We start from the raw sequence: 21,859 nt of genomic DNA on the forward strand, positions 1-21,859 counted from the left end.
TTGGACTTGGTTGTAAAAGAGTGCACGTAATTGTGGCAAAGAGAGCTCCCCAAAGCTTTGGGCCTACGCTTCCCTAATAATAGCTATACCTTTGGCCGTGGAGAATGTCGCTGCCATTTGTAGATGGGGGAAAAGTCTTTCTTCCATGCCATCCTATACTTTTAATTTGGGTCGGTATCCAATATCTCACAGCTGGGAGTGGAATCTGTCTCTCGTTTTTTTGAGTGAGTCAAACGGAATGCTGTCTTCTACATTCAGAAATATTAAACAAACTTGGCAAAACGAGGACAAAAGCTGCTTGAGGTTCCCTATGGCTTCAACGAACATCGTTACAGCCCCATTCCTTACTATTTGAATTTGAATTTTTATTAACTGTACAATTAATTAAAATCTTTACAGTAAAAGGAGAGAGTACAGAAAACAGTAATTGTAAACTTCTTTGCTTGGTAAAAGGTGTACTACTGTGCTAATTAAAAAGGCGAATTAAAAACAGAATAGGGTGAGGGGGTACGACGCCCCTGTCTAAGTCCCATATGAATGGCCTTTTTCCAACCTTGTGTGCCTTGGAGTTAGTCTTAACGGCGGACGATTCATTCCTGGAGGGGCGTACCAGTTGGGCACTGTCAATGCAACTACGTAGCGAAGCCACTTCATTCCTTACTAAAAATGTCACAACCAAAGACATCTGAAATTCAAAGGTGACGAAAGGGGACAGGTGACACTGCCCCCCCCCCCTATCCCCTTGCTGTTCTCCTGCAATAGAAGCCAAATCTAAGTCCGCCTCTTCCCATGTTTAATTCACCTAAAGAAGAATCACAGAACAGTCACTCAAAAAATTAACAAACACAAACCCTGTCGAGCAGCAGACGAATGTCTGGCCTCCCTTGCATCTGACCACTTGGTGAAAACAAAGAAAAGTGCAGACAAGGAAATCAATCATTCAATGGGACATTTAGACAATGCTTATTATAGACAAGTGTGAGCAGTAACAACACACTTCAAGATTCAAAAAGATGCTTGTACTTATTGTAATAAGCTACTTTGTATGAAAATGAATTTCACAAAGAGGCGCACATATGAGCAAAATCATTCTTTTTTTAAATCTTCAAATGTGTGTTATTACCATTTAATTTTGTCTTTAATAACCATTCTCTACATTTTCCATGGAATGATCCTCTTGTCTCCATTTTTTCTTTGATTTACTTATACCCAAGCTCGCAAGGGGTTATGGGGTTGCCCTTATGTTTATGTGGAAACTGTGACATCCACCAGAGAGAACCGGCCTGGATACCAACAATCTGCTCAGCAGTTTCCAATCTATGCCCTGTCACTGAGGTGGGACTAACCCCACCCTATACAATATCAAAGACGAGTGACAGGAGGCTGACGGTCATGCAAATGTTCGGATACTATCAGGGGTCTTTGTACAATTGAACATTAACTACATGCTGTGGCTCGAGTGCATGGCAACAATCATAGACGGTGCAGCGACTCCCTAGCCAGACCAACTTTTCTTAAACAACCAGTAATGAAAGCTCCTGGTGAATGACATCACACATTTGAGGACCCATACTCTGTTCACATGGTACTACAGGGCTTCCGCCTTAGTTATCCTAGCTAAGACTTTCAAGCCTTCCCTTTAAGACAGGTCACTGGCGTAGCCAGGGCTCGAGTCGGGGTACCACGCGGGTGGACGGTGTCCCCCCACTTATTTTACCGGGGGGACGCCATCCCCCCTGTCAAACAGCTGGACTTCGCTCATTTGCCTCTCTGGGACGAGGAGCTCGGCACCTTTCGTGACGTCACTTCCTGTTGTGACGTCACTTCCGGTGCCATCGTCCCCCCACTTATTTTTTTGCGACTTGTGCCCTGGGCGTAGCTATCGCTAGTGCAACAGGTGCAATGGCACCAGGGCTCAGTTGTGTTAGAAACCCAATGCACCCAAATGATGGCTCCATTTTACTGTCCAGGAAGTAGACAAGGTCCCATTTACCTTGCTTGCACCAAGACGCCACTGCTTAAGTCAAAGACACTGAACCTACAGGTCATCGGCAAGCCAGTCACAGAACGTTGATCAGAAGAACCGCTTGTCTATTTTGTGACGACATATCTCAGGTGGACCTACTAAAGTTTAACAGAATTTTGAATACCTATCACTTGTACTACGTCTTATCTAACTAGGAGAGGGTTCAGCTGGTGTCCCACACACAGCTCATCCTGACAGACTCGCTGCTTTACCTCACTGCCTCTGTGAGTTTCCAAACTTACTTTGACAGTTAAACACACAATACCAGTTTCCTCTTCCACGATCCAGTTGGAAGTGAAAGGTTTCCAGTATCGCCCTGCCCACTTCAATCCCCCAGTTATGCATAATTTAGTCAACCCTGTTACATAATTTGCTCTACCCATGCTGCATAATTTCAGTGGCTAATCATATATATGGGTGACAACGATGCCCACCTCTCATCTCAGGTAGTTGGAAGTAACGCTTTCTTACACCATGTGCTGGAAAGCGCTATCCTTCCTAAATCATCAGCAGAAAGGTGCAGGCTCTCTGTCCGCAGCCGCAGCTGTGGGCAAGACCCGAAAGCACCCCTGTGCATGAGCAGGCCAGTGCTGTGATAATTGGCTGTTTTTCTTTCCTCCAGCAGCGCAAGTGGGTGAGGCTGTCGTAGGTTAAGCAGAGAGGCTGGTCTGGATCCCACTCTTGGCATTTGAGGAGTGAATCACCATACCCCTAATGAGCATTAGATGGGTGTCGGAATACATTTTATGTTGCCACTGCTCGGCTTCCAGGGTCTCATTCCATCACTCATGGCCCCAAAGCAAGGATGGAGATAATCAGGCTTATTTATTACTGGAAAAGGCCATCTGAGTGAGTAACCCTCCCGCGCAGAGCCTGGAGGTGGCTGTAAAGGCAGCAGTGAAGGATGAGGGTAGGAAGGCTGGGATTAGAGTTGGGGAAGCGCTGCTGAGTAATAAAGAAGACAGAGTGCGGACTTCCAGAGGGAGCAGAGGGAGGAGGGAGGAAGGACTATTAAGGGGAAATAGAAGGCAGACTATCTGATGGAGGGAGACAGTATGGAGCTAGAGGGGGTGGGGAGACAGTGACGCTGAGGGTAGGAGGCAGAATGGCTAGTATGAGAACATAAGCAGAAGGGATGAGAGGACAAAAGGGCAGAGGTGAACAGGTGAGACAACAAGAGGGCTTGAGCAGGACAGGTGCGAGAATGAGACGTCAGGACGTCAGTGGTTCAGAGGAGAGGCTGAGTAAAGAGGGGAAATGGAAACATGGAAAAGTAGGAAGCAGGGAAAGAGAGAAAGAAAGGGCCACTGGAAAGAGTAAATATGAACTAGAAGAAAGAGTGAAGTGAAGAAGGCAATGAAAAAAGAGAATAAAGGTTGGTGGGAAAAGGCATGAGCTGAAAGAAGGAATGCAAAAGAGGAAAAGGGATACAATGAAGAAGAAACAAGGGAAAACATAATGAACATTTTTGAAAGGAGGAAGGGTGGGCCAAAAGAAAAGGCAAACACATCAAAAAGCAGAGGTATAACATAGAAGCGTGGTCAGAAAACCAAAGCACAGCATGATGGTAAACTGGAGGAAAATGAATGATAAAACAAAGGGAGACAAAAAAGGGAGCACACAAAAAAGAGGAAAAGGAAAGGGAAACAGGCCGAGACCTGATGAGTTTGTTAGCAAATGGCTTAGACTGTGGATTTAGAAAAGGATGCCCGACTGCTGGCACGGAGTGGTCGTTTGTGAGAATGAAAGTGGTAGAGTAAAAGAAAGAGAGCAGGAAGCAGAGAGCATGTTGCTCAACTGGTGCACGTGATGGGCACCGGTGCTCAGTCTGGTGGCATGAGTCTTTTTTTCATCATCAACTTTTTACACAGATCAAGAGAGAGGAAGGCAGAAAATGGAAAAAGAAGGAAGGACAGGAAGCAGTGACAAAGGGAGAAAGCAGGGGTGGAAGAGAACGTGCAAAAGAGAGTTAAAGAAACAAGAGGAAATGGGTGGAAGAAAGAGGAATGGGATGGAGTTAATCAGTGTGTGTGAAAAAGAGAAGGAGAGGGAAGAGAGCTACAAAGATTGATGAGAGAGAGAGACGAAGAGAGAGTGAGACAAATAAGGGGTTGGAGGGAAAAGAGAAAGAGACAAGAGAGATATTTGGAAAAGAAAGAGGAAGATTTGAAAGGGAGACAAGGAAAATGATAAATTGAGGAGACAAACGTCTTTAGAGAGGGAGATATAGAGAGAGGTATGATAGTTGGGTGGTGAGAGAGGGTGTCACTGGTAAAGAGCTTCTCTACTCCAGCCGTGTGCGTCTCCGGCAGTGCTGGCACACATTGGCCCATTATTCGGGGCCCCGGGCCCTGGCTCCAGCTCCAGGAGCGTCGGCCATTAGCGGCACCCCTGCGCCTCTCGCAGACACGGCCCACTTATCACGGCCCTAATGTCCTCATTATCCGCCGACGCTGAGGCCAGGCAAGGCCGGGATGATGCCGCCTCCAGTCCAGGCCCGGCACTAACGAGCGGTGGGGTGGAGAGGAGGGGTGGAGTGGTAGGAGGCAGAGGGGAGGTGGCGTGAGGGGGTAGTGAGATCAGGGGGGTAGTGAGATCAGGGGAATAGAGTGAGGGGTAAGGGACGAGTGAAGTGAGGGGGATAGGATGGATTGATGGAAGGCGGAAGAGGAGGAATGGAGGGAAAGGCAGAAGCAGGGCTTTAAATGGGGTGGGAAAACTGGGAGGGCGGGTCTCTGAAAGGGACGTCGTCGATATAATTAAGGCCACGGCTTAAAACAGTAAGTTTGAAAACTCTGTTTAGCATTATGTGCCGCCCGACTGGTATTTTGCTGCTTCTTTCTGTCTCTGCATCCAGATATATAATGCTTTAAGTAACATTACACCTACAATAAGCCAGGACTATTGGCTTTGTCAATGGTCGTTAGAGGCATAAAATAAATAAGCAACAACAACAGCATCTTGGTATAAAATAGTTACAAATGCTCCTGTTCTGAAAAGATAAGACTGTGAAAGAACTGTAACGAGTCCCTTTAAAGATACATCAAAGAAAGTGAAGGGCGGTACTGCTGCCAAGTTGAGATTGTCTTTTTTCACTCAGAGGGTGAGGTCAAAAGGCCCAAAAAGGACTTGACCAAGCACCTGCTTTTTAGAGCTGCAGACACTGAGCACCGGCAGGACCAGTCACACTTAAAGCTCCGGGCAGAAGGTAGGAGGATTGGGTTTGGAAAAAGACGGAGTGAGTGGTAGGGCACAGAGGAGGCATAGAGGGGAGGGGTCAGGGGAATTGAGTGTGGCACAGAGTGAGGGGCATGTGGAAGTGAAAATGTGTATAAGGGGCAGACGACAAGAAAAATGAATGAATGAATATGGGGCAGAAGAGGGGTGACATGGGGGCAAAGGCTAGGAGGCAATCGAGAGGTGCTTGGAAGGAACAGGTTGAAATGTAGACGGAGGGGCAGAGACATACCAGGGACGGACTTAGTGGGATGAGTGCTAACGGGTGAGACGGCAGGAAAATGGAGAGGCACAAAGTGAAGGGTAGGGCACGTGCTGGGGCGAGGCAGAGTCAAAGCTAGGGGAGATGAGTGAGGAGGGCAGAGTGGGTGGGGCATCGATAATAGTACCATGGATGCTTCTCTGAGAGGTGGCATGCGACTTTGGTGCCAGCCTGTGCTTCCCACGGTGCCAGCCCAGACATGCATGCCCCACTGAGGTGGTGCCAACACACATTGATGCAGTGAGTTGCAGCTAATTGCATGACACTGTGTACTCCTGCTCACTCCTCTGATTTTGCAGTGTTCTTCGTGTGTACCAGGAGCGCAACACCCATTGGACTCAAAGGGCTTCAGCCCCCCCCCCCCTCGTTGTGTGTCGCAGCCCGGGATGAGACAGATCACGGGCACACACACAGCCGCACCCGAGCACTTCACATGTCGTTAAAAGACCATTTGCATGTTAATGGGGCTTTGTTGTTGTTTCACCCCTTCTCTGAGCCCCTGCAGCTCCACTCTGCCTATTGCTTAAAGTTTCAGCCCCCGTCATTTTTTTAACCCCCCCCCCCCCCCCCCCGAAATGTGGCTCTAGTTGCGCCTCTGGTGTGTACTCTACTGTAATTAGGTCCCTGTCACTGATCCCAGTGTAATGTTGAAAGTAGACAACTATATTTTCTCGTTTTGCCCCTTTTAAAATGCTCAAGTACCATCCCTCCCTACGTCACAAAGCATCAAAAATTGAACCCTTATATGATCTGATCTCACACATCCTACATTTGTCAGACCCTTCCGAGAGTATTTCCGGAAAGCTTGCACCCAGAGAAGTGTTCTGATGGCTCAGCAGACTAATGCACCCTCTGTAGGGGTCTGTGTTTGAACCGATGACCAAGTTTACCATCTTGGTGTGGGGGGGTGGTAGGGTGGAGGGTCAACTGAGCCTTTCATCCTTCTGAGGTATAAAAAACGATCATCATCTGTTATTCAGTGCTAACATGAATACGGGTGAACGTTTTGATATACATGGTTTATGAATTAAGTGAATTCTATATGCACACAACTATTCATCTTTATTCATCAGAGATTACAAAGGCAACATCCCCTGGGATCAAGAGACCTGGATAAGGAGTACATCATGCCCTCTTGGCACACAGACTCAGAGGCCTTGCACAGCCTTTCTATTACTGTAAACTCCACCACCTGTCTAGACTATCACTAGTCAATGTGTCCTTATCACTCCATGCAGTGTCCGCTGCCTACCCCTTACGCAGGGGGCTTACGCACAGGAACCACGTATCCTGACCAGAGGCTCAGCTAGCGCTTCATGGCTAACTCAACACCAAGACACTCAAGGCGAGTGTCATCCATGTTGTGTCCACTGCCTAGGCCTTACGCAAACGGCTTACACTCAGGAACCTAGTCTCCTGACCAGAGGCTCAGCTAGCGCCTCATGACTAACTCATCACCAAGACCCTCAAAGCACATATCTTGTCATCACTCATAAATCAATGCCCAGCTCCCAGAGCTCATGTCTCACTTCCTGCCTGGATCTTACAGGAGAGTCTCACATTCCAAAACCTCCTCCGAGACCTCAGCATCACTTCCATCGCTGGAGAGTCTCTCGCATGCAAAGGCAGTCCCATGAGATTGGGAGTCCAAAATCCAAAGCGATCTGCTTGCGGGGGCCATCTTTCCCAGGCCAAGTACTCGGGCCACGAGAGACAGTCTTTCCACAACTGTCACAGGCCTCGAAGGAGAGTCCCATGGGCAAGGACAGAGGAACTCAGTAACCACATACACTACCTCAGATGTAAAATTCAGATTTCAAAATTACCCCTATGCTATTTTTTACAAATGTAGTTGGCTAGAATGGGGCGAACGTGGGCTCCCATCTATCCAAGGTCCATTTCCAATCAAAGTAAAATACAAAATGTTTTTGGATTTATAAACATAGTTCATAAAGGTCTGTTGTGGTATCTTCATCTCTATGCCATGCAGTCCCCCATTAGTGTTACGTCCCCTGCTGCTCCACCAGTGTGACTGTGCTGTAATTAAGACGCTGGTGTGCGCCTGGTGGAGTGAATGTCAGTTGAGAGCGTGGGCTGAGCAGCTAGGATGCTGCTCCCAGATGGAATTCCTTCATACCTACTTTACCTGTAATCTGCGGCTCCTACCTTAAGAATAAACCTGATCCTGTTTCACCTATACTACTGGCTACCCTGCACCTTTACTTACCACACCCAAGGGTACTCCATCACTCACACCCTCACTCAAAGTGGCACTCAGTTCCATGGATCTCATAGGGCGCTAGTGCCACGGTCCTGGCACTCAGCAGCTGGCGCTCACTGAGATCTTGGACACCAGCACCCAAAGCCCACTGCCACCAAGCAGCAAGGGCCCTCCAGGACTGTGTTGGCATTTGTGCATTGCCCGCTTGAAACTCAAACCATCTCAACCAATGGTTGGAAAGGACCAGGTGTCGCAAATTACGGTGATGTGGAAAATCTCGTGGAAATTCACAAGGCGGATGAGAAATGACGTGGATCTGGCAAAGAGGCTTCTACTCACATTCTCCAGCGGAACGAGGTGGCAGGAGGGTTGGCATCAGACTTGCACGTGAGCTTCACATCCGATCGCTTCAAATACCAGTTCCCATCAAAGCCTTCGATGCTGACTTCAGGCTCATCTGCAAGAGGACACAGGGGGCGAGGCGGGAGGGGGCAACATGGAGATTGGTGGGAAGAGAAGGGGGTAAGATATGGGAGAGAGAGAAACAGAAGCGAGATAGTGGAAAGAGAGCCGGAAAATAAGGAAGAGTGGCACAAGAAAGAGATTGGTAGAGAGAGAAGGAGACAGAAAGAGACAGAGAAAGGCGAGAGGTATAAGAGAGAGGGGACAAGATAAAAGAGAGGGCATCATGGAGGAGAATGGTTTGAAGAGAGAAAGTGGACAAAATTTAAGAGAGGAAAGCAGAATACAGATTGGAACATGCAGATAGACAGAGAGGAAGAGGCAGACAGTGCGATTTTGGTAGAAACAGAGAGAAAGGGGCGAGATGTAGTCAAGGGGAAATGGGAAGACATTGGTTGGAAGAGAGAACAAGACCAGAGTTGAGTGAGGGAAAACAATGGGGATCAGTAGATCGAAAGCATGACGGAGACGTAGGGGGACAGAAAGATGTGGGAGAAGGGGGCAGGTGGGGGATTGAAATATAGAAAGGTCATCAGAGTTGTGAGAGGGAAGAAAAATGGACATTGACGGGCAGAGAAAAAGAAGGAAAGATGATGGGAGAGGGAATCAAACAAGGAGATTGGTGGAAAAGAAGAGAGGTGTAAGATGGGAGAGGGAAGAGAAGGGAGATTTGTGGAAAGAAAAGATAAGAATAAGGCAGAAGGAATGCGATTGGGAGAAAGGAGGTGAAACAGGAGATGGAAACAGAAAGGAGATGGTGGATGGAGAGAATAGACAGCAAATGGCATAAGGAAACAGGTGATTGTAAGGAAGAGAAGACAGGAGAGGCAGAGAGAATAGATTGGTTTAAAATAGAAGACAAGAGTTGGAGGGGAAAAACAGCCAGGTGGGAAGCGATGACAAGACATGAGAGAAGAAGGAGGGAAGAATTGGAGGGGGAGAAAACAAGGTAGGGGGAGTGACATGAGAGGACAAATACAAAGCGCAGACAGAAGGTTTGAAGGAAGAACAGTGAGGAGAAGGATTATAAGCGTGGCAAATGAGAAGACAGTAGAGTGAAGTCATGAGATGAAAGTTGAGAAGATCACACGGTGCATAAAATGTGAGCCAGGAGTAGATTCATGACATGGTCCATGGAGAGGTTCAGGGACGGTGGGCACACGGACAATGCAAGCGTGCGAGGGATTGGGTGAAAGGTTGAAGATGAAGAGGTGGTGTATGGGGGACCGAAATAAGAGGTTAAGAAACAAAAGGGCACGAGAGAGGAGGAAAACAGGATCAAGTGATAGGGCGCGACAAATGCAAACATGATCGGAGAGGGAGACAGGGGAAAGAGTGTGGCATGCAGGGAGGAGAGAGTGACAGGGGAAGAAAGAAAAAAAGAAGTGGTTATTCAGGGAGAATTTAAATGTTGCTTCCAGTCCCGGTGTTAATAAAGTCATGTACTGCCCTAGAATGCCCTGTACATAGTGTGCAGGGATTTGTAGGTGGGGGTACCTGCAATTGCATTTGGGTACTGTTGAATAAACATATGCGAAGGGGCAATGTTCTTTTTTACAAGTCACACATACGTACATCTTACAAAACTATAAAAAATATGCAAATATTAATATGCTAATGAGCTTCTGAGTGAAAATCTGAACTTTCGCAATAACTTTAGCACATTTCCCATGTTCTGCCATTTTGTATATAAGTATGATTGGCTGCACCAATCGTAGCTCCACCTCCTTATTAGTTCCACCTATTAGGCCGCTATATGGTATGTGACCTCACGCATAGTGCTTACTGCCACCGATGGGCCCCCTGAAAGCACTGCTGGAAGCAGGAGCAGGCACGAGGAGAGTGCAGGCAGGAAGGAGAGAGTGTGCACCGGACCTCAGTTTCAATATATGCAAGAACTGGTTGTCCATAAGAATGTGCCTGCTGTCAAAACCATTTGAAACTGGTCCCTTGAATCTATATTCAGCAGCTCCTTCCTGCCCTGGTCATGCTCTGTTACTCTCAGCAGAGCTCTGGAGGACAACACACAAATCAGTAGAGTAGAAAGGATGCCATGAGCCCTGGTGTTAGCAAGCAAAATGGACTCCTCGACTACTGTTGGGAAGGTAAAATACAGCAATTATCAGGATTCAATGGACCCTTCAGTGAATTGGTCTCTGGTGTAACTGCACCTGCTGCACCAATGGTGGTAGGCTGTTGTAGCAAAATATGGAAGATCGCTTGATCTACAAAGATTCTTTGTTTCTCTTGTTGCCTCATTTCCTGTTTCCTCGCCCCCTTTCAGTCTTGCCTGTCTCCTCAATGCTTTAGGCAACTTTAGGGCAGTGTAAAGCAATATAAAGGAACAATTAGAACCTAGCAGCTTCTGATACACGTATCCCAGCCCCTGTACGCCATTCCACCTCTTGCTCAAGATTTTTTTAGCATATCAAAGAAATAATTTTTTCATATTTTATGTTACGGTCTACGCTATATCCCGCTTGATGTTCTAGTCTGCACTCTACGCCATTTCACCTCCGGCTCAAGACATTTCAAGTCCACAAATGATGTAATTCACCTAATTTACATATTAAGAGCAAGGCTTTAGGCCATGCTATATCACGCTAAGGTGCATGAACTTGCCCACTTGGAAGTGTTTGTACCTCTTTGTAACACAAGAAGAATTTTAAAATATGAACAAATGGTAAAAACCTCCTTTACTGTGGATAAGGGCCTAAACATTTGATCTCCTTTTTCATTCCATTCCACCTCAAGCTCCAGATATTCAGGGGATGAGTGTTATGGTGCCCACAATGTGCCCTTAGTTTCATCTACACTATATTCCATGATACGTCACTTCATAACCCATGACTGTCACCATAATGGTGGGGAACATGTTTTTACTTCTGAATGATGCTGAATTGTTGTTATTGTGCCTCCTCCTGCTTTAAGGTGGCACCCTGTAGTTACACCAATCCTATTTTGTAATTTTGCCACCTTATCTGTCCACACTCCTCCAGCTTACTGCTCGCACTATTCCACCTTTCTGATAGCAGAATTCCTTTTCCCAGCTCACACCATTCCAACATCCTACCCATATCATTCTGTCCACAGTGCTTCACCTGCTTGCCATTGCCAAGGATGGCTTTAACGCTGGTGGCGCCTGGTGCGACAATCATTCTTGGCACCCCACACCCCATTACCGCCTCCTCGGATTCTCCCACTACCACTGGGCAAAAGTGCCCCCTATCTCTCCAATCATAAGTTATTTCTAAACACAGCGTCCCCACCCTACCCCCCAGCTCAACGCCCCCTCCAAAGGTCAGTGCCACGTGGCGCCGCACCCGTCACACTGCCCTAAAGCCAGCATTTGCTAATGTGGTTAAGATTCAACTTCATGCTATTCCATTTTTTCTACATTATATTTAGCCTTTAATAAAATGCCAATAACTTTCTTCCTATTGACAATCCACCCCCAGGGCTGTGATAATTCACTATATATCATGGTTCCGTTTTTCCTGCCTTTGTCCTTCCTTTTTACCCCTGATCTCACTTTCACCCAGCTGTGTTCCCACTCTACTACCGTGCTCTCCCCACCCCCTGTGATTGCACTTGTTCTCTTGTCTCCCACTCACAGTGAACATTGAGGGTGGTGGTCTTGGTGAAGCGGTCCAGCTGGTAGTTGATGACGCAGGTGAGCATCTGGCGGTGGGCCTCGCGGCTTGGGACCAGGCGGTACCGGCTGATCACCGTGGTGGTTCCGTTGCCGTTCTTGATCTCCTCATACTCAGGCTCGCCCTTCAGCGTGGTCTCCCAGGTGATGGTGCTGGCGGGCTTCCCGTTGGCAGACGTGCATGTGGCCACCACAATCTTCCGAGCCACCCCCGGGGAGGCAATGATGGGGCTGGGGCCGCTCTCCATGCTGTTAGTAGGCTTGGCTGCAAGAACCCAGGAGAGAAATGAACATAGTAGCATTAGGAAGCCATTCCAGCCAAGTACAAGAGTAAGAGGGACAACTGTGGGTCAAGGGTCAAATGCATCTACAGGTACAACTCTTGTGGTTTGCAACCACACGAAAACAGGTTACTAAAAGTAATTATTTAAAGGTGAAAGCTTTGTTCCTTCTAACTTAATCTGCAGTCAAGATTAAGGGAGTTTCTAGATTCCTCTGTCTCCAAAGACACGGCCTTCTCTCAGCCACTTCAGAGAAAGGAACCTGGCTTTCCCTTAAGGACAAGGAGCTTCTGGTTCAGACACAGGTTGATCCTCACTTACAGTCAGATACAAGGACTTGTCTCTCACTCTCAAGAGCAGAGAACCTCCCTCACTCTCTGACACAAAGGGCTACTCTCTGAATCCCAGGACCAGGCAGCTTCTCGATTCCTTACAAGTATTGGCAGAGGCCTTCTCCAGTCCTGTCAGTTACAGGGCCATGTCTTTCCTGTCCAAGGGCAGTAAGCTTCACTCTTCTTGTCAGCGTCAGGGAGTGGTCTCTCACTCTCTGGGGCAGGGAGCGTCTCTATAACTCCCAGATACAAGGGGTTACTCTCTCCCACTCAGGGCCCAGGTAGATTCTGTCTTCCTTTCAGGTGCAAGGACAACTCTCTTGCTATCAAGGACAGACAATGTGTCTTTCACACTCACATGCAGGGGATATGGAGCTTCTTAGCACTGCTGGGTGCAGGGATTCATTAGGCAGTGTGTGGACTAGAGAGGCTTACCAAGCACTTTATGAGAGAGCCTTCCAAGCACTTCAACGGAGAGGTGACCCAAGATTAACGCATAACCAATCACTGCACTAGAGGGGACACCAAAACACTGTACGCAACAGCAAGGCTTACCAAGCACTTTATGAGAGGGCGTTTCAAGCACTTCAACTGAGAGGTCAGCCAAGAACCATATTGGATAATCGCATCGCCAAGCACTGCAAGAGAGGGGACACCCAAGCACTGTATGAAACAGCAAGGCTTACCAAGCACAGTGAGGTTCAGCTGGCTCTCCCGGTTGCCGGATGGAAATGTTGCAAACTCACAAATGTAGACACCCTCATCGTCCAGCTCGAGCCGCAAGAGCTCGATGGTGCCATCTCGGAAGGAGGGGTTTCGGAAGGCCACCCGGTCGACATACGGAGGCAGAATGGAGGTGCCCATAGTGGGGTTGAAGATGGCCACGTTCGTCTTGGAGCCATTGGTGGCCTTCTGCCACGTGACCTGTGTGATCTTTACGCTGGGCTGGGGGTTTGTGAAGCTGCAGTGAAGAACCACGTTTGTTCCGATGAACCCGGAAATTGTATCGTTCACCAGAACTACCTGCGGCCGCACCACTGCAAATGAGAGACAGGTAAAGAGAGGGGCTGTTATAATACCTTAAAGTAAAGCAGACTAATGCAAATCCAACACCATGCACTTTCACCATTGCCCCGCCCTGTATTACTAGGATTCTACACATCCACCTCAAACATAAGTCCAACATATTTGTACAAAATTACTTCTAGTACTTTGCATTTAATGCTGATTGCATTTGCACTTAATGCTGATTGCATTTGCACAGGAAACAGCACACAATCAGAGACGCTTTAAGACATAGGCAAAGTGGGCTAGGGCCCAGCCTTCCAGGGCGCCCTGGATAGAGCCAGCTCTGTTCTGTAGAGTCTTGCCCTGATGACCAGTAAACATTCTTTAACAGATTGTTTTACATACCATTTTCCTTTAATATCTTTTAATGTGGGTGATGTGTGAGTCTATTACAGACATTTACAGAGAAATTGAGTGCTTATTTTTCATGCAACATCCACAAAAAAGTATCTTTTAGATCAAAAAAATGACCTCACATATGAGAAATGGGAGGGTGAAACCAAAATTATTTGCAGTCATTTTAGTTAGGCGCTGATGTGTTACAATATTGAAAACACAGGTCACTATCCCTGAATATTAGATGTAAATACATTTAGAATGTGTGCTCTTGTCTTCTGTGCACTGCAAGTGCCCTGGCCAAAGACAGCACGAAAGTGGTGAAATAGGATCATAAACCCAAAGCTGTTCCTAACAGGACCCCCAAAATAAGTTTGGCGCAAGGCCGAAAAAACCTGAAGATGTCCCTGCACACAATGATACAGACAGACGCCATAGTGGCAGTGCAGGGAATTTCCTGTTAAACTTGAGAAACAGATGCTATACTTGGAACAGCAGTTTTGCCAATTGACAATTACAGCTTCACATGCTACACATATTTCAGAATTCTGGAAGGTGATCACATAAGTCCACCTTCTTTAATTTTTAAAATTTCTCCTAATAGGACGACCACAGGAGTGTGTGGGTCTGCCATACAAAACCAATAAGAAAACAACCAGTGTTCCACATAGAACTGCATATCAATGGTCCTCGACCACTAAAGCCATGGCTAGATTTCTCTCGTGAGGTAGCCCTACAGAGCTCTGCCTATCTACAGCGCTCCACTGTCCAATGGCTGCCCAGAGTGGCTTCAGCAAAGCTACTGAAGTTCATTGCACATCTGAGCTGATTCTATCAGGGGTGTAACAGGTCCTTGAAGCCTCTGTGGTGCAGGGGACCCCAACCCATCAAAAGTCCCCCAACCCATCAGGGGGCCCATATTCAGCCCAAGGCCAATGAATATCTGTGCATATGTGGGGCTCGAGGGGCCCTCACTAGATTCCTCAGTGGGGCCCATTTATTTTTAATACATCATTGGATTCTATTGGGTTCCTCCCGTCAACTACAAAGTGGATGACTACCCATTTAATTAGCTGGCCTTGGTAAAACTGTCAACCAACTAGCGTAGCATCGTTCGAGTTCAGTTCAGCCCGGGACGAGGGTTCAATTCCCGGCTCGGCGGGGTCTTGAGTCCTAAAATGTCCATGGACTCGACAGTTCTCGCTCCGGTGCATACTCGATTCACGGGCTCACACTCTGCGACTCTGGGCAATAGCTTGCTTAATCTCCACAACGGCCCCTCGTGGCGGGATGCCTGGCTTTCACCTTGCGGATACCCTGCCGGGGTTATCTCACAGGGGAATACCAGGACGGGTTCCCTAAGCAAGCGCTTAGAAACCGCTGGTGATTTGCGCTATATAAATTCATGTACATTTACATTTACATTTAATAAGTTTGTTCGAAAACACCCACCATTTTAATATTGCCAATGGTCTCATTAGATTGTAAGGTAATAAAGGCTAGCAGATTTCCCAGAAAGCAAGTTATTTAATTTAATCTCACTTCCATACGTAAGAATTATTTGCAGAATTGTAACCCCAAAAAATGTCTAGCTCAAACGATCATAAGTTACAAAAAGATGGTGACACGCCTTGCCAAGAGCGAAAGTCCCTTTGCATAAGTTAACAGACCCCCCTTTTCTGTTGCTTATTGCTGTATGACCTGAAACGTTTGCAGAGACAGTGTTCATCTGTGTCAAACAGACACAACAAGGAAGTGATACTATCAGAAAGTGTGCCGCATTATGCCCCATAATTTGCATTTTCTTGCTGCTTAATTTAGTCATCCCTGCCACATAATTCCAGTGGCTCCGAGTATAGCTAGACTCCTAACCCACTGACAATAGGCAGTATTGTAACCTTGATTTATGTCAGGTTGCACACAAAAAACATCTCGCTAAGCTTCCTTTTTTACATTTCAGCATTATTCTAGATTAGAAGAATTGCTTACAGTGTAATTCGTTTGTATCACGGTCGTCCCACTGCCATGCAACAAACACCTTTACCTCACATATTTTTTTGCTTAGAGAAAACTAAATCATTACATGCATATGAGCGAAACACATGTCAGCAATCCTCAAATGAGACCTGGATGGTAAACTGTTAGGCAAACATGAAATAAGAACATGATACTAAACGATCGATGAGGCAAACTAAATCAGAACATGATGTTAAATAATCAGTGAACAAAATATGTTTTCAATGTGCATTGGGACAAATTGTTTCAAAAACACTAATTCTACAGTCTCAGCTGTGAGGGTCTTTCTTTACATCTGTTGATAATGTGACCTTGGATGTTGTTGTTACATGTGCATATTCAAATAGATTTACGTTAGCAAAGTAGGTAATTTGTTTGCGCAAGAGCACGTATTGCTACTTACTTTGTGGACCTACACCAGAGATTTACCACACAAAATAGTGCAAAGCCTAGACCATGCATTTATCTGTAACACACGAGCAGTGGGAGAGCTTTCAGTCGTTCAGAGAATTACCATTAAGTCCGGAGAGCAAACTCCAACCTTCTACTAAATCCATGCAGTTTGTGACCTGGTCTGAGCAATGCCAGGTGGAAAGTAAATTTACAGCAACATTGCTTTGTTGTTCAAAAAAATATTTTGAGTTAATTAGCCGAAACACACAAATTCCTGTCACAAACAAAAGCGACAACGTCTGGGAAGAAGTTCGAAAGTGAGAAGGGATACCAACTCATTTAGAGAAGGCACAGAAAGAAAATCTGAAATAAAGTGTAGGCCGTCTAGTAGTGACATTTGGGAGAGGAAATGAAAGGAGAGGAGAAGAGAGGGGAGGGGAAGGGAGGAGATGAGAGTGGAGGGGAGAGGGGGGAAGGGGAGAAGGAGGGAGTGTGGCACTGCGCTGTGGGTGTGGACAAGGTGCGGCCCTAAGAGCAGCATACAACTATAGACACACTGCCAGTATAGTGCTCTGGGCGGAGGGGGAGGAGAAGAGAGGAGAGAGAGGGGAGAGGAAGGGAGAGGAGAGGTGAGTCTGGGGAGTTTTGCTCACCAGAGATAGGGGCTTTACAGTGTCAAGCCTCCTCACCACACATGCAGGATACAAGTCCAGTTCACCAAAAGGACAATGCCAATTAAGGCTCGAAATTAAGAGCAATTGTGTTTGAAGTTCTACAAAGCAGATTAAGCTTCTCACGTGGCCCACACATGACTCCGCGGGCTACCAACAAGGCAAGCTTCTCAAACTGCTGACCTCCAATGCCACTAAAAAACAAGGCCACTGGCACTGCCAGAGACACCCAGATAAAGACGCATGATGTCACTGATGGCAGGGCCTAGAGACTGCTCGGCCGGAAGTACATGAGAGCAAGGTGAGGAGCAGTCCTAAAGCAAGGTGGAAGTGAGGTCAGCTCGAGCTGCACAGGCCTCTGTGAGTATGAATGTATCAGTACAGAGGGGCCAGATTGGGCCTATCAAAATAAGGTACCACAATGTCGCACAGAAAAACAACATTTAACATGAAAAAGCCTGGTCGGGTGTCATATAGTCCTGTAATTTTTGTAGCACCTTAAGAAGCCTAAAGCTAGGCCTCTCTGACGCAGCATTTCAATAAAGTGAATCACTAGTGTTGTGTTGTTTTGCAAATCTACGTTCTAACACTACTTTGCTGGCAACGTATTAGCCAGAAATCCCAGAAGCTGCAACTCAGTCCTTTAGCAGTTCTCCCAGAAAAACTGGAGTCAAGAGAGCGGGATCGTGCTCCCTGGCTCTTCAAACGCGTGATCTTGTCCTCTTCGGCCTCCGTACAGTTGGCCCAGGAGCCAAATGACTGCCCCACACAACGGAGCAATGCAGACCCGGCAGCTACAGTGCTCCAAGCAGTCCAAGGACCACTATGCCAGGCGCGTGCTCTGGTCAAGCCATCTACGCCCTAGGAGGGTTCTTCCCTGAACTCAGGCCTCCGTCCTCCCAGAAGACCCCGCGCTGGTGGCATTAAGAGCCCCTCTGGACTCCTCTTCCGTCTTCAGCCAGGGGCTGATGTGAACATGGAGAGAGACGCGCGCGAGAGGTCGGGCTATGTCACTGTGGAGACAGCAGTTTCTTGCCCCCAGGGGCTCTTTCGCTCTCTGACCGGCCCTGGTTTCAGTTGAACAATGTAACATGATTTCTGGCTCTCGGTCACGCCCTCGACTTGCACCCTCTTCCCTCTCCTGTTTCCTCTTGTCCTCTCCTCCTAACTCTCCGTCCACCCCCTGCTCCCTCGCGTCTTATCTGCCAGTCAGGGGCCTGAGGCAGATTTCCCATAATGCACTGTTCGTCAGTCGCCTGAGATAGGAGCCGTTTGTAGAAGGTTTCCTCACAGAAGATGCATTACTCACTCCCTCTAGCTTCTCCTGTCGTCTCCGCTGGTCTAATGGTTTCATCCCCCCCCCCCCAGCGCTTCGATGTGACCTTTTTGATGATAAAGCGTTATAAATAAAATCAAATTAATACAACATAATTGTCAATGCAAACTGTGCAAGCGCCACAAGGAATCCGCCGCGGGCAGTTCCTCACACTGCCCGACGCTTTTACTGATCACCAGTGCCAGCCCCTCGCTCACTCAGTCCGTCAGTGCCACTTTCTCACACTGACACTGCGAGTTCTATCACTGCCCACCTGTGCAAGGCTCCTGCCTTGTCCACCAGTGTAAATAAAGAGATACTTCCCACCTTTGTCCAGTCCTCAAAATACACAAAGCAGGGCGAGCTCCTCAAACTGCTCACCAATGCCACTTCACACTGCTCACCAGCGCAAGCTCCTCGTAATGTCCGTCAGTGCCAGCACTGCCCACAGAACCACCAGTGCCAGCTCCTTGCACTGCCCACCAAAGAGAAGAACACTGCTCACCAGTGCAAATACCTCCCTATTATCCACCCCTTCCAACTGCCCACAAGCACCCCACACTGGCCACAAGTGTGAAACACTCACCGACCACCAGTGCCAGCTCCCCACACTCCCACCAGAGTGCAATCACACACTGCCCACCAGTGCCAGGTCCCCACACTGCCCACCATTGTCCAATCACACACTGCCCACCAGTGCCAGCTCCCCACACTCCCACCAGAGTGCAATCACAGACTGCCCACCAGTGCCAGCTCCCCACACTGCCCACCAGAGTGCAATCACACACTGCCCACCAGTGCCAGGTCCCCACACTGCCCACCATTGTCCAATCACATACTGCCCACCAGTGCCAGCTCCCCACACTCCCACCAGAGTGCAATCACACACTGCCCACCAGTGCCAGCTCCCCACACTGCCCACCAGAGTGCAATCACACACTGCCCACCAGTGCCAGGTCCCCACACTGCCCACCATTGTCCAATCACACACTGCCCACCAGTGCCAGCTCCCCACACTGCCCAACAGAGTGAAATCACACCCTGTTCGCCAGTTCCAACTCCTTTGACCAGAATGTAATTTCACACACAGGCCACCAGTGCCAAGTTCTCACCATGCCCATCATCTCTGCACCGCATGATTTTTAACAGTAAATCGGTCCATGTGGCTAGGAAGAGAGCTTCAACCTACCATCATTCAGTTTTGACAGTTCTGCAGAGATTTCTTACAGATTTCCCATGTTTGTTAAATAGTATATATTGATCAGAAAAAGAAGAGTGTGAAGTAAAAAAATATCTAAGCGAGAGAGAGAGAGAGAGAGAGAGAGAGAGAGAGAGAGAGCTGTCCATTTCCTTTCTGTAACCGGGTACGTGAATGTTTACAGATAATAGATTTCATTATACAAACATATTTATTTTGCAAGTATGATCTAATAACAAAGGCGGGGGACTGGAAAAGCCTGTTTTACACCACCAGCTGAGGACATCTCCTGGAGGGTGATAAACAGGATGGAGGCCTCGGGACTGTGAAAGAGAGGAGAGCAAAGTTACAGAGAGGGTAAGAGAAAGGTGTAGGGTACAAAGAAAAAAACAAGTATTCTATCAAGGGCAAAGCAACATCATAAATACAAGCATTGGTCATGCATCAGTTTCCTCTATGTGATGACTAAGAAGCAGTTTTTATCAATAACCGTCGGGGACGAAGGAAAGAGCTCCCTGATAAGTATCACAGGCAACAGGAGGATGTGGCTACAGAGGCCAGAACTGCTTACTCGAGAGCGGGGGATCCCAGTTTGAGTCTTACAGCGCCACAGCCTGTGATTCTGCCCAAATCACATGATTGGGCTATGCAGATCTGCTAATTTAATTTAAAGTATGACGCAAACTGAAAAAACAAAAAGAGGCAAAACTTTATGAAAAAAATAGTTCTACCAAAGCAGATGTTAACAGTATTTCGGCTATGTGAAACTGATAAGAAAAGTAGATGAGGAACAATAACTGGTAAATGCAGGAAATGAAGGACAAGAAAGTGGAAAGCACAGGAACCAATGAAAAGCCAGTCAAAACAAGGGGGCAAGATGTAAGCCCCTTTTCAGATTTATATTTAAAAACAATAGATTTCACAAGCACAATGCAAGCTCTCTGCAGGCGAAGCCTAATGAGAAATAATGACGAAGATGCTCATAAAGGAATGAAAAGGAAAAACAGCAAGGTACAAGAAACAAGGTTCAGATAAAGCAATATAAACAGTTATGTTTAAATTAGACAGAACATATATTTGAAAACAAACACAAAAAACAGACATTGGCAAAGTCACCCTTTTGGCTTTTTCAATGCTAGTTTGGTTTATTCATGGCTCTTTTAGAGTTTTATTGTTGGAGAAGCTGCTAGCAGTTGCCAGTATATTAAATAAAAAAATAGTTAAAAGTAAACAAAATTTGGTCTAAAAAAAGCATTGCAGTAGTAGTCCCTGAGGCTGCAGGGGGCAACTTTATGTGAGGGTCTGCTCATTGTCAAATAGCAGAATGAAGTCATCACAGTGAATTTATCCAGTGGAAGAAGTGAGCTGTCCTACTGCAACATGCTGTGGTGAGGGAAGAAAATTGTGAAGGACAAAACAGAATAATGGGTGAAGAGGGCTGGCTGGAAACCCTTATAAGTAAGTATATTTGATGGATACTTTAAGACAGTCAAATGGACTTGGTTAATGCGAGACCTAATAAAAATTAAACAAAAGAAGGGAAGAAAAAAATTGTAGCATATTGATAAACTAAGAAAAAGAAAACCCAAAGAAAGAAAACATAAAATTAACTATAAAACCGATAACCAACAGTATAGAGTGATAAAATATCCTTTATTGTGCAACTATGGAAGACGCCCACATTACTAGCTGACCTTAGTATCAATTGCAAAATGAATTAGTCCCAGAGGATATACCATGCACTTGTAAAATTGTTTCTATTAATTTCTTTTGTAAAATTGTCTATATTACTTTGGATCACTGACAAAAATCGGATTCAAAAATATTGTGCGGACAAAAAAATTGTGTAAATATCGACAAACAAAATATTGAGAAGGTAAGTGCAAATGGCTAAGTATAGATTTACTATTCTTAACTCTACATCTACGTACCTTGACAATATATACATCGCCACAGTACATATACGTGGAGTTCTATATAGTAAAACTTTACTTACCTATAGAAACTTACCTTCACAATATTGTTGCCCTTGATATTCTTGTCACAATATTTTATACCAAGATAATTTTGGTTCCGATATTCTGTGTAAACACTGTTCCTTCAGCACTCCAGTTCCCAGTATGGTGTGTCTTCTTGTTGAGTTCATGACTATTTTCCATTATGGTTTCCTATGCTTATTGAGTACTTGTGCATGCTCAATAACGATTTAGTATTCTAGCACTCATGAGCGAACTTATATTGTTGAGCACTCAACTATGTCAGATCCAAGTTTAATATTCCAAAATTAGAGTATGTTTGATACTACATTTGTAACCCAGTAATAAAGAACAAATACAACAATTGTTGAGTACTTATTTCTATAGTGGATTAATACTTCAGTATTGGAGGC

The 21,859-nt window shown here is 46.4% G+C and overlaps 1 protein-coding gene across 3 annotated transcripts in view; it reads right to left on the reverse strand.

Annotated features, from left to right (window-relative positions):
• The window catches only part of NECTIN1 (nectin cell adhesion molecule 1), a 445,468-nt gene that overhangs the window by 322,049 nt on the left and 101,560 nt on the right, over positions 1 to 21,859 (reverse strand). For all 3 annotated transcript variants that reach the window (XM_086956780.1, XM_086956779.1, XM_086956778.1), the window contains exons 2-4: positions 13,160 to 13,510; positions 11,823 to 12,125; positions 8,086 to 8,203 (exon numbers count right to left, since the gene is read on the reverse strand). In XM_086956780.1, the coding sequence (XP_086812906.1) occupies positions 8,086 to 8,203; positions 11,823 to 12,125; positions 13,160 to 13,510 (772 nt within the window). The remainder of the gene's footprint in view (positions 1 to 8,085; positions 8,204 to 11,822; positions 12,126 to 13,159; positions 13,511 to 21,859) is intronic.

The sequence above is a fragment of the Lissotriton vulgaris genome, chromosome 2_1 (assembly GCF_964263255.1).
Source record: "Lissotriton vulgaris chromosome 2_1, aLisVul1.2, whole genome shotgun sequence".
In the NCBI taxonomy this organism is placed as follows: Eukaryota; Metazoa; Chordata; class Amphibia; order Caudata; family Salamandridae; genus Lissotriton; species Lissotriton vulgaris.